The sequence below is a fragment of the Sarcophilus harrisii genome, chromosome 1 (genome assembly GCF_902635505.1).
Source record: "Sarcophilus harrisii chromosome 1, mSarHar1.11, whole genome shotgun sequence".
Lineage (NCBI taxonomy): Eukaryota > Metazoa > Chordata > Mammalia > Dasyuromorphia > Dasyuridae > Sarcophilus > Sarcophilus harrisii.
In genome coordinates, this window is record NC_045426.1 from 556,040,691 (window position 1) to 556,054,446 (window position 13,756).

Sequence of the window (13,756 nt, forward strand, 5' to 3'; positions counted from 1 at the left end):
CTAACTCCTCCAAATTGAACAAATTGTTCTCTTCTACATATTCTGGGGAAAGTATTCACATTTTATACTAATAATGCAACAAAGGATGAAGAAATTCTACAATAAGGGGGAAAAGAGTGTATCCTTAATAGGAATATGCCTTGGAGGAAATGTCTTTTAAAAACTGTTCCTAATAACTTATTCTTTTGATCTTTCCAATGGCATATAAAAGGGAAATGATAGTCTTATTTTTTATAACACAACAGGGGTCTTAACATCATATGTTTCCATGCTAAGTGAACATACTCTTGGATAAAAGCTAAATTTATTTTATATATTTTTGTTATGGGCCAGGACTTGAAACAAGGTGTTAACTCATGAGAGTGGATGGAAACAATGCTTGTGTGCTTAGGATTTATACCTTTGGGAGAATTCACAGATTAGATCTCACACCTTTGAGAGTTCACACATTAGCTCACACATTGGAGTTCACAAGTTGGGGAGATTCACAAGTCAGAAATCCACAATCCCACTCTCTCAGAGGAGGAGTCAACCTTTGGGTTCACACCTTTAAGAGATCATATATAAGAAGCTCTTAGAGCTTCAGTCAGTCAGTCAGTCAGTCAGTTCAGGAGACTGACAAGCTAGAGACGGCAGTTGAGGATTCAGAGGAGTAGAACCAAGATTCAGAGAGAGCTGGAGGCTGAAGCTGGCAGACAAGCTGCAAGAGCTCTTGGAACCAAGGAAGGAGATAGGCCTCTAAGAAAACTAACCGGCTATTTTGGAAGAGACAATAAAAGATTGGATTTTAACTCCTGGCTGTATTTGAAGTGATTATTACTTGGAACCAAAACTAAGTCTGCCTCCGGAAAACCTCTCCAAGAAACCTGCTCCCACAGAGAACCATCATTTTTTAAAAAAAGAAGAGAACACAACATATTTTATTAAATAAATTTCTCTAAGATGAACAACTTTCTTTTAAAAGATTTTGTTGTTTTCTTTTCAGTCATGTCTGACTCTTCATGACTTCATTTGGGGTTTTCTTGGACTGGTTTGCTATTTTTCTCCAGCTCACTTTATAGAGGAGGAAACTAAGGAAAACAGGATTAAGCGACTTGTGCAGGGTTACACAGCTAGAGGCCAAAATTGAACTCAAGAAAATAAGTCTTTTTTTTACTTCATTTTCAATGCTTTATCTACTTTGCTAGTCAGCTGCCACTTTTAAAATATTATCTTTTTTCTAATAACGCCTATGAATAATTCATTTATTTATAAGATGTCCATAGCATCCCTCATTTCTAGTTGCATTTGCATGAAAATACCCAAATACCCTGAAAAATAGAGAGTACTTTTGGAAGTACTCCTATCTCTAGAAAGGCAAGAAATTGTGTTTCACCATCTCCTCTCCAGAGTCAAGATTTGGGCTGGGTAAAGTTAAGGAAAATAGATCACATAGTAATCTATATACCTGGACACAAGATATTTGCCTACATAATCCCCTTGAGGTCTCCTTGAATTCCATACTTCAAAGAATCTATCATCAAAACTTCTATTTCAGTAAAGGATTGAATGGCTTTAATCATTCTATAGTGTAAATTTAATTTTCCAAAAGTTTAAGTTCTGCAACTGGTAGGTGCGATGTTCTGGGGATACAAAAAAAAGTTAAAGACAATGAATACCTTGTGAAAAAATGCTCTAAATCACAATTGATTAGAGAAATGTAAATTAAGACAATTCTAAGGTGCCATTACAAAACCTCTCAGACTGACTGGCTAAGATGACAGGAAAAAATAATGATAAATGTTGGGAGAGATGTGGGAAAACTGTGACATAATACATTGTTGGTGGAGTTGTAAATTGATCCAACAATTCTTGAGAGCCATTTGGCACTATAATCAGAGGGCACTCAGATGACATACCCTTTGATCAGCAATGTCTCTACTTGGCCTATATCCCAAAGAGATCATATAAAAGGGAAAAGGACCCATATGTGCAAAAATTTTTGAAGCAGCTCATTTTGTGGTGTCAAGGAACTGGGAACTGAGTATGTCCATCAGTTGGTGAATGGCTGAATAAGTTATGGTATATGAATGTAATGGAATATGATTGTTCTATAAGAAACGATTAGCAGCATGGAGAGATTTCCATGAATTGATACTGAGTAGAACCAGGAGACATTGTACACAGCAACAAGATTATATGATGATCAACTCTGATGGACGTGGCTCTTTTCAATAATGAGGTAATTCAGGCCAACTCCAATAGGCTTGTGATGAAGAGAGGCCTCTGTATCCAGAGAGGGGCTTCTGGGGACTGAGTGTGAATCACAGCATAGTATTTTCACCATTTTTGTTGTGGTTTGCTTGCTTTTTTTTTTTCCTTTCTGATGATTTTTCTTGTGTAGCATAATTATGGAAATAAGTGTAGAAGAATTGTACATATTTAATATATATTGGATTACGTGTAGCCTAGGAGAGGGGAATGGGAGGAAAGGAAAGAGAAAAAATTGGAACACAAGGTTTTGCAAGGATGAATGTATATATTTGAAAATAAAAAGCTATTAATAAAATAAAATAGAAAGAATGCTTATTTTCAAGTTTTAATAAAACTGATAGAAAGGATTCAATTTAAAAAAAAAAAAAAAAACAGAGATCTGGAGTCAGAGGTTCTTGGTTCGCATCCCAGGCCACTACTTGTGTTTGAGACTGGGTAAAACATTGTTCCTTTCTGGGTTTCAGCTTCCTCATTCATAAAATGGAAGGTTAGACTAGACGCTATTCAGAGGTATCAAATAGGGAGACTGAACTCTTCTTAAGTGCTGCCCAAACAGATTAAAATGTAATTGAAAAATAGTTAACTAAGTAAAACCTAGATAGACTATCTAATAAAACTAGATACAACAGATAATATGATTTTCCAAGTTACATGAGCCTGCAAAGATCCTTATGTACAGTTTCATCTGGACACCATTGCACTAGATGACCTGTCAACATCCTTACAACTCAAAATTTATAATGCTAAGAACACATAATTATAATACAGATAAAAAATGATTGTTTGTTCCAACTATTCTGGAGAGCAATTTGGAACTATGCCCAAAGAGCCATAAAAATGTGCATACCCATTGATCCAGCAGTTTCTACTGGCTTATATCCCAAAGATATCTAAAAGAAGGGAAAGGGACCCACATGTGCAAAAATGTTAGTGGCAGCCCATTTTGTAGTGGCAAGAAACTGGAAACTAAGTGGATGCCCATTAGTTGGAGAATGAATAAGCTATGGTATATGAATGTTATGGAATATTAGTGTTCTACAAGAAATAATCAGCAGGATGATTTCAGAGAATCCTGGACAGACTTACAAGAACTAATGCTAAGTGAAATGAGCAGAACGAGGAAATCACTGTACACAGCAACAAAATTATAAGATGACCAATTTTGATAGATGTGGTTGTTTTCAACAATGAAATGATTCAGGCCAGTTCCAATGATCTTGTGATGAAGAGAGCCATCTACACCCAGAGAGGACTGTGGGAACTGAATGTGGATCACAACATACCATTTTCACTCTTTTTGTTTTTTGCTTTTTTCTTTCTCACTTTTTTCTTTTTGATTTTTTGTGTGCAGCAAGATAGCTGTATAAATATGTATGCATATATTGGATTTAACATATTTTTTACCATGTTTAATATATATTGGATTACTTTCTTGGGGGGGGGAGGGATTGAAGCACAAGGTTTTGCAAGGGCTAATGTTGAAAAATTATCCATGCATATGTTTTGAAAATTTAAAAATTTTTAAAATGATTGCTTGCCCAGAAGTCAGATTCATATTGGTGTCAAGCCTCTTCAGAATCTTGGGATGTGGGAGAGAAGCAGGTTTTAATTTTTTTCCTGCCAGCCAGTATCAGTAAAAACTAATGCATACTCTAAGTAGGAAATGTAAATTAAAGAGACCTAAAACAGTCCAAACACTTGGAGTTATTATTCAAGACTTATTCATTAAACAAATTCAGCTTGACCCATTTTACCTAGAATATTTTCCTTCAGCTGCTAGAACCATCCTATTCATGGATGTCTGGTACCTGCTTTGTATGAATTTTGTATGTACTTATTTGTACTGTCTCCTCTGATAGAATATAATCTCCTTCAGGGCAAGGGATTTCATTTTTGCTTTTATATTCCCAGTGCCTAATTCAATTCCTTAATCATAGTAATCAATAAATGTTTGTTGGTTAATTCTTGATATTAACTCATGCCTTCCTTACTCATGCAGAGTCTCTGAATAAGTCATTAACCTGTCTCCCTCAGTTTCCTTAACTGTAAAATGGGGAAAATGTGGCACTTTCCTCATAGGGTTGTTATGAGCATCAAATGAATCACAAAGCACTTAAGTGCAATGCCTGGCACAAAGTGGGAGCTTAATAAATACATCTTTCTTTTATAAAACATTATCCTCTAAAAAAAACACTCAGTCAACTTTCTAAGAAAATATAAGAATAGAAATATCTCATTATTTTTTATGGCCCACTTTTAGATATATTTAAAGTGATCAAAAGCTACTTCTAATTTTCTTTAGGTTTACAATTAGTTTTTAAATGAAAACGCAAAACACTTTAAAAGTTTAAAAGTTTATTGCCAGAATAGCAACCTTGCTGCAGACCCCTTTTTAAGATTACAAAGAGAAAGTCAAGATTAACAGACTTCAGGTGAATTAATAAAAAGGAAAGGCTACTGACAATCATGCACATTCTGCTGAGTTACAGAAATAGCAAACATACATTAAAGAACATTCGAATACATATGACAAAAACTCCAAGTATTTCATTTTAGATCAGAGCCCATACTGAAGAACTAAAATGCAAAATGCATTCCACAGTGTTTGGGCTACTTTATTTTTTGTTAACTTGTTTATTTTGTAGTTGTGAATCTATATTCAAATTGGGAGCCGTTACACAATAAATTGAAAAAATTTAGGTAACAGAATATACTGTGATTTGAAAAATCTTATCAGTTTAATTTTTTTAATTTCTAAAATGAGTAACAGCATAAGGTATATGCAACAACAAAACCTTTTTCAGAAAAATTACTCAAAAATTTAAATGGGAAACAAAAGAAAAAAATAACTCTAAATACATAATTTGTGATATTCTTACAAATGATTACTACTACTACACAGAGTATACCCAAAGCAAATCATGTTCATTTGAGATGAGCTGAGAAGATAAGTAGCCAGAAATGGCTTCACTATCTGATTTTAAACATTACTTCAATTGCTAGTAGCCCATCACCCTAAAAGCAAACTATATTATCTCCACTACAAATATGTTTTCTTTCTTTTTCTTTAACTTTTTATTTAATAAAAGTGTAGATTCATATAAAGACAAGACCTAACAACTACTGCCAGCTGACTAATGCCCAATGGAGCTACTGCTAAATGTGTAGGAATAAGAGTATGATGAATTCCCAGATGCATCAAAGCTTCCTCTCCTAGATCCACTACGTGAGCCAGAGCGAGATCCAGATCGAGACCCTGAACGGGACCCTGGAGCAGAAGATACATTATATGGGCTTGGCAAACCCTTGGATGAAACTGAAGCTGCCTCCAGCAGACGTAACCCAGTGATATCTTCCACCATGGAACGATTCATAGCATCTTTGTAGGATATTTTCAGTTTGGTTTTGGGGCAGGTCAAGATCTTGGCGTAGTTGTTAGTGTCATGAAGCTTCTGAGCTGCTCGACCATCAATGAACCCTTTTCTGATAGCCTCTTCAGAACTTATCCTTCCATGAACTTCTGGATCAACAAGGCCTCCAGTGAGATACTGGAATTCCAGGAAGCGCTGACCCGCCTCATAGGGTAACCATTTCTCCTTAACCGCTTCTGCTGCTGACATCTTCTTCTTCCCCTTCACACCTTCAAAGCCAATAAATGCTTTCTGTGCTGGCTTCAGCCTGGTCGCCATATCTTGGTCAATGAGGCCCTGGGAGACTGCATCTTGAAGTGAAAGCTTCTGACCTGTGGTGGGATTGATGATGCCTCCTGTACAAGCTTGAGCTTCCAGCAGCCTCTGACCTGTGATGCTGTCTACAATCCCTCTCTCTATACCTTCTGTAATTGAAATTTTCTCCAAGTTTTCTGTGTCAAAGATGGCTGCAATGGGGCTTGTCTCCTCTAAGGGGTCAGACCAAGAGCTGCTCCGGATGGTTAAATTTCTGATGGTGGAAATGCTGGAGGTCTTGCTTACAGATTCATGTCGAGAGCTACTGAAAACATCATCTCCATTACTACTACCACCACTAATATTGCTACTACCATTTCTTAAAGAAATCATATCAGCAAACTGAGTGAGGCTGAGGCTGCCGGAGCGGTATTGCTCAAAGAATTTTCTGTCAACAAGGCCTTTGTCAATAGCATCTTGAATATCATACTGACTGCCTGTTTTCCGGTCAACTAGGACCACCCTGGTGGACCCATCTGATCCAGTGATGGTTATTTCTTCCCACTCACACTCTTGCTCACTGAGTTCTACAAAAGTGTCATAATCAATAAGACACTTCTTGTATGCCTCTTGAACAGACATTTCCTTGTTGGTTTCTGGGTCTACTATGACCACTCTCCGTTTCCTGAGCGTATTCTTTTGTGATGTCTGTATTGGTTTCTTCTTTTCTTTTAAGGGCAAAAGACAAAGTCCTGTTTCCTCATCCTTCATGCATCTCTCTTTTAGTTGCAAGTAGGTGAGATTTTCTTCTGTGTTTGGATCAAAAAATCCCTTTGTGTCATCACTGGGGTCTGATAAGATTTCACTTAACTCTTCATTAAAATAACCTCTCTTGTAGGCCATGTCAACCGGTAAGCGATGGCTCTCTTTTGGATCAATGATTCCACCTGTTGCAATCTGAGCCTCCAATAAGCGAATTCCATGACCCTTCTCAATAAGCTCTTTGTTCATGGCTTGGAACAAGGAGATGATGTTTCCTGTTTCTGGATCCTTATACCCAGTAACAGCTCGTTCAGCTGACAGGAGTTTCTCTTTGAATTCAATGCCCACTAATCCACGTTTGTAGGCTTCTTCCACTGGTAACCTCAGGTTGCTGACAGGATCCACAATAAAACCAGTGGCTGCTTGAGCTTCTAGAAGTTCAAGGGCAGTACCAGGTCTAACCAAACCAATTTTCATGGCCTCATAAATGCCAAGCTTTTGCTTTGTGGTCTCATTGTAGATGCCTGCTATACAGCTGGATCCCTGGAGGAAATCCTTAATTCTCTCCCCAACCTCATCATAGGAAATCTGACCTGATTCAAGTTCATTCACAGTGGATGGCCGCAAAATTCCAGAATCCACCAGTTCAGTGACTGTGACAGGTTGCCTGATTCCTTGGAATGACATGCTCCTCTTCTGTACTAACAGTAAAAGCAAGCCAGTGTGTGGTTCAATTCTGCACCTTTCTCTCAGCTGCATGTAACTGACCTTCTTTTTGTTGATGGGGTCCACAAAGTTCTTCTGACTGTCTCGGGGATCATTAAGGGACCTATATAAGTCTCGGTCAATCAGCCCACGGGACAAAGCGAGATCTTTTGGCAAAAAGACACTGTTAACAGGGTCCACGATGCCCCCTGAAGCAATCTGAGCTTCTAATAGGCGCATTCCTGTTTCTCTGTCAATCAGATTTTTCTTGATGGCTTCAGAAACACATACTGTCTTGCCTGAAAATGGATCATCAAAGCCAGTGACAGCCTTTTCTGCAGTATAGATCTGCTGCCGATCATCAAAATCAATGAGATCCCGGGCAATGGCACTGTCAACAGTCAGCTTCTCATTTCTATGGGGGTCGATCACACCTCCTGTAGCTGCCTGGGCCTCCAGGAGCATTACTGTAGATTCTGGAGTAATAAATTTCTTCCTCTTGGCCTCCACCAAAGAATACTTTTCTTTAGGAGAAGCAGAAGCTCCAGCAATAGCACCTGCTCCACGAAGGAAAGGTTGGATTTCAGAAGCAACTTCTTCTACTGACTTTTTCCCCCTCAACAGTTTGTCCAAAGTAGTTTTGTCTATCAGCTGACATTCATAGAGTTGCATTGCAGTCACCTTTTTCCTCAGCCCATCAAACATCAGTTTTGAGGGATCAATGGACCACTCCTCTTCAGTCTGAGTCTCCCTATGAGATCCATATGGACGCTGTTTGAGTTTATCAATCTCTCTCTGCATTCTACAACGTTCTGATTCCATCTGCGATTGCGTTTCCCTGGTGGAGTCCTCCAGCTTTCGTCTGCACCTGTCCTCAATTCTCTTGATCTCTGCTTGCAGTCTTTCAATTTCACTCCTTAAGCTATTCTTCTCTCTCTCACTCTTTTCTCTTTCAGATTCAATCTTCCTAATAGTCTCTTCCTTGCGGGAATACTGACTTTTCCACTGATTTAAGTCATTCTGAATTTGTTGTTTCTCACACTCAAGTCGCTGTTTCACCCTCATCTCTGACTCCAGTGTGGCTTTTGCACGATTCAGCTCATCTTCTAACCTTTGCAGCCTTGCTTTGTCTTGTTCCAGGACTTTGATTTTTACCAGCAGGCTCTCTCTTTCTTGCACAACTTGAGTGCATTGAGTCTTGGATTCATGAATCCTATTGGATGCCTAAAATTTAAAAATAAAAATAAATGAAATAACAGTATTGATTTTATTTGTCATAATTAAACCTCTCTGATGCTAACATGCATACCCTTTCTCTTCCAATCTGTGTCTTCAGTTTACAGTTTGTCATTCTACAAATTTGCTTTCTTTAAAATCTATTCCATTGCCACCCAACATCTATTTCTTCATACTCACCACTCATCTCCTCAAAGGAAATGGAGACGTTGCAACCCTAACTATCTTACCTTGATCTCTTATGTGAATTTAAAGGAATTTTGATCTTTTTAAAGGTGATCATGTGTATTATGTTTACACTAAAATATTTGATATAGGAAGGTAAATACTTTGTATTTGCATATTGCTATATACATGGGTAGGTAAATATTTCTACTGAAACCGACACAGTTCTATTCCCACACAAATATTGTCTATAGAAGTCAAACATATTAGAAGTTAAAGAAATCAATTTTTTAAAAATTAGGTGTTAAAAGAGATCAAAACAAAAAACAAACCCAGGAACACTAAATTGACATGCAAAAAAAGCACCATGCAAGAGAGTGGTGAAAGGAAAAGAGAGTAATCACTAAAGAAGAGAAAAAGGATGAAAAAAGCCTGCATAGAAAACAGCTTTGGTGAGTGGATAATTTTAATTCAAGCAAATCTGAAGTCACACAGATACATGTTAAAGATCTCTATAAATATATGTGTATTTACACATATAAAGTATATATTCAAATTAAGTTATTGTCTAGTATCCAAAGCAAGACAGATGCAGTCCTGCCTTCATAGGAAAATATCCCAAATATTCCACCTGCTCTTGAGGACTCCAATGAGTTACATGCAGGTTATATACATATTAAATTTTGGCTAGGGGCAGGGCATAAGGACAAACAGTATCAAAAGTTCTTATCAAGCAGTTTTCTGGATTATGATTCATGGTCATGCTTTAGTGGGATACACAGCAGATAAAGATAATTAGAGTTAGTTGGGATAGCAAAAAAACTAATTAAGGTTAGAAGACTATTTAAGTGAATTGAGAAAAAGTAAAGCCACGATCAAATATTTGTGAATACCTCTATAGCCTGCTTTTGGAATTTTTCAATTTCCTGTCTCAAATTTTCCCTTTCTCTCTGTAAATCATTAATCAGCCCCTGTAGTTCCAAGGTTCTGTTGTTGCTGATTTGTAGTTGGTTTCTTAGGTCAGAGATGGCAGCATTTTTATCGCTATCAGCTTCACTCCTTCCTCTTCGTAGCTCATCATATTCCAGTCTCAGGTTCCGTAACTCTTCCTCTAGCATCAGATGTTCTTTAGTCAGGTTCTCTGTGAGACACTGGAGTCTCTCTATTTCTATCTTACTTTCATTAAGACTCCTGCTCTTGTCTTCAATTGCCTTCTGGAAGTGCTCATTTCTCAAGTGAGCCTGTTTCACATTTTCTTGTTCCTGGACCAACTGCCTCCTCAGGGCTTCAACCTCTGATGCCAGTTTTCTCAACTCCTCTTGAGTTCTCTGCTTCTCTCTCACATGTCCATCTAATACATCTCTTTGCTGTCTGAGTTCATCCTCACTTCTCTTCTTGCTAATGGATGTTTGCTCTAGCTGCTGTGTGAGGTTGGTGATTTTGATTGCTTGTTCTTTTAAGGATCTCCTCATGGACTCCAGTTCATCTTCTAGCTTTTTCCTCTTAGAACACTCATCAGAAGCGGTTTTCTTCAACCTGTTCAATTCATCTTCAACTTTCTGTTTTTGGAATTGGAGGTCTTTTAGAGAACTTTGGAACCTTGAAATATCTTGGTCCTTTATTGTTCTCTCTTGAGAAATTCTTTCATAGTCAATTTTCAGACGTGTCAGTTCCTGTTCGTGAATCTTCAGTTTGCTTATTGTTTCTGTAGCGTTACTATTTGCTTTCTGCAGATCATACTGTGTTCTTTGTAATTTTGCATTTTCATCCTCCAAACACTTTCTTTGATTTGTTTCAATTTCTATCAACTGTTTGAGTCTTTCAAGTTCTTTGTTTTTATCCTGAATGGTTTTGGCAGCATCATCAAGTGACTGCTTGTATCTTATGCTCTCTTCTGAGCGCATCTGAGTGACCTGTTTTAGCTCAAATTCCAGCTGCTGTTTCTTCTGAGAGATCTCAGTACCAGTCACTTTCTGCTGCTGGATATTTTCTTCTACTCTCCTAAGATTCTCTGTGGTCTGAGCTAAAGTATTCTTCAGTCTCTTAATCTCTTCTGACAAACTCCTGTTTTCTCTGGTTAGATTATCTATCTGAGTTCGATAGCCACTAGTGTCTTCTTCTTTTTGTTTGGTAAGCTGGTGGAGTGTAGTCTTGGTGATGTTTATTTCTGTTTCAAACTGATTCTTTAAGCTAATAATTTCCTCATCATAATTGTTTCTTACCTTTCCTAGCTCATTTTCATAGTCCCAGCGGCGCTTAGCCTCCTCCTGATACTCACTTTTGAGTCTTTCTATCTCTTTATTTTTATCCTGAATAGTCTTTGCAGCCTCCTCGAGGGACTGCTTGTGCCTGGCATTGTCCTCTGAGCGCTGCTGAATGACCTGTTTAAGTTCGATCTCGAGCTGCTGCTTTTTTTGCATAATCTCAGACCCACAAGCTTTTTGCTGAATAGCATTTTCTTCAGCTCTCCTTCGCTGCTCTGTGGTCTGCAAGATGCTGTCATTCAGCCTGACAATTTCATCTTTCAGATCTCGGTTTTCTCTTGAAAGTCGATCAATCTGGTTTCTGAGACCTTTGGTATCATCTTCCTTTTGCATAGAGATCTCCTTGATTGTGGTCTTCGTAATATTAATTTCTGTCTCATACTTGTTTCTTAAATTACTCATCTCCTCATTATAGTGGTTTCTTACCTTTGCCAGCTCATTTTCATATTCCCTCTTCCGGGCGCCCTCCTCTTGAAGAAGAACCCTCAACCTTTCTATCTCGTACTCCTTCTCCTTGATGGCTTTTTCAGATTCTAATCTTTGCCACCCAAGATTTTCCTTTTCACATTGCCTTGCTTTCTGCAGTTGGTCATAGTCATTCTTCTGTTGGTCAAATCTGTCCTCCACAGACTTTCTTTTCCTCTTTTCATCTTCAATTTCATAGGTAAGTCTTGTGATCTTCTCATTGAGCTCTTTTATTTGCCCATAGCACTTATCTAGGTTTTGTTTGGCTGATTTTCCATCCAACTCAGCTTGTCTCTTTAGCTCCTCCAAGCTCACAAGTTTTGCCCTGAATTGGGAGCACTCTGCCTGATACTTCTGCAAGTTCTGATCCAAGAATTTGTTCTTATTACAGTTTTCAGAATTGGCATCTCTGGCAAGACGAAGTTCTTCTTCCAAAACTTCTATTTTGGTGTTTTTCAACTGTTGGATTGAAAGCACAAAATATGTTAAAGTAATTGCGCTTCTAACACTGGACTTAAATACACAATACATAAATGTGTGCATACACATATCATATTAGAGCAGTTAAGGAGCTGTCCTCAGAGTCAAGAAGACCAGATTCAAGTCCCATCTCTAGTGTGGGATCTTGGCAAATCAATTAATTTCTTATGGCCTCCTGACAGTTACTCTCTCAGATGTAAATTACTGAAAAGTAGCTGTTCTGCTTTGGATAAGAAGTATCTCACTAGGAGCTCCTTATACCAACAAAATCACAATTATGCATAAAGTAGACAGAAAACAGCTATGTACAATATTGTGAAGATTTTTCTTATTTTGAATTCTAATTATTCATCTTTTTTTTAAAGCTCAATTGTAAAATAAGGAATATATTTTAAAAATGTGCCTTTGGTTTTTATTCTTAGGTATAAAAATGTTTATTACTATTGGTCCCACTTTAGATGAGCAAACTTTGTTTATTTATTTGGGGGAGGTAGTGAATTTATCCTTTTTAAATCTTGAACTTAGCAGACAAACTTAAGTACCTATTATATGCCAGGCACTGGGAATAGAAAAAGAGGCAAAAGAACAGTGTCTGACCTCGGGGAGCTCACAAATAAATGAGCATCTCCAATATAGAATACACATGAGACCACACATACCCCTTAGTTAATACTTCCTCTTCCTTTTAAGCATATAACAAACTCAACATGTAACTTTCAAAGCTATTCAGTTGCAAACCTGTAAATTTATTGTGAAAGGGAGCTTCTTGGGTGGGGGGGGGGGGGAAAGGAAGGAATGGCGAGAGAAACTTCTTTTACCACTGCAGACAGAAATACTAAGCAATAACAAAACTATACTTATATTCTCAATATGAAGAATTTTATCAGTCTAGTACATTCTGACAAATTTAAAAGAAAGAGATCAATAAATGTTAAGGGTTTTTTAATAGTATTTTAAGGTAATCAAGATTTTGGTTGATAATAAGAAATGGAGTGCCCTTCATTACCATGGTCTTAGAATACAAGATTACCATCTGCCTAACAGGTCAAATGAATTTCATCAAACTTTATACATATATGATTATATTTAATAAGGATCTAAGACTTTATTCATGCCATGTCCAACATGTAATAAAGGGGGGAATGACAGCAAAGTTCTACTGTGTTTTGTTATTTATGTTAAAAAAAAAAATCACCCAAACAAATTACCTTCAGGTCATCTAAACTTTTCAACATTTCACTTAGGAATCTGTAATAGTCTCCAGATCTTGTAAGTAGTTCTATGTACCGAGCATGGATTTCTGCAGCCTTAGGAGAGGAAAAAAAATAAGCAAAAAAAAATCATCTTCCAAAGATTTCTAAAAGTTTTACCAGTATGTCTTTTGAAATAATAATATATTTTAGGTTTCAGAAAAGTAAGCATAGTAGTGCAAAAGTCCAGAGTTGTAGCAAAATAAAGAGGTGTCAGGAAATCTTTATAAGTCATATAATGCAATCCTGTATCTTTATGCAGTTTCTACTAAACCATTAACTATATTTTAATATAATTATTTTCTTTTCTAATCCTAGGTATTTTATCTTATGCACTTAAAAATATTATTCCAAGAGGAGATCACCAAATCTGCCAAAGCATTTAGTCCCTCCACTATCCGATGCAAATGTATGTTCTTAACAATTTTCTCAAAGAGAGATTCAATTCAATTATCATTTATTTTAATCTCCCTTTTCAACCATCTTTTTGACCATCACAATTTATATACAT

General features: G+C 37.2%; 1 protein-coding gene across 2 annotated transcripts in view; it reads right to left on the reverse strand.

The window, feature by feature from the left end:
- Positions 1-4,591: 4,591 nt before the first annotated feature.
- DSP (desmoplakin) overlaps positions 4,592-13,756 on the reverse strand; it is a 49,636-nt gene continuing 40,471 nt past the window's right edge. The window contains exons 23-25 of one of the 2 annotated variants that reach the window (XM_031946880.1): positions 13,204-13,302; positions 9,680-11,974; positions 4,592-8,609 (exon numbers count right to left, since the gene is read on the reverse strand). In XM_031946880.1, the coding sequence (XP_031802740.1) occupies positions 5,388-8,609; positions 9,680-11,974; positions 13,204-13,302 (5,616 nt within the window). In that variant the 3' untranslated portion in view covers positions 4,592-5,387. The remainder of the gene's footprint in view (positions 8,610-9,679; positions 11,975-13,203; positions 13,303-13,756) is intronic. The other variant, XM_031946881.1, reaches the window with a different exon arrangement.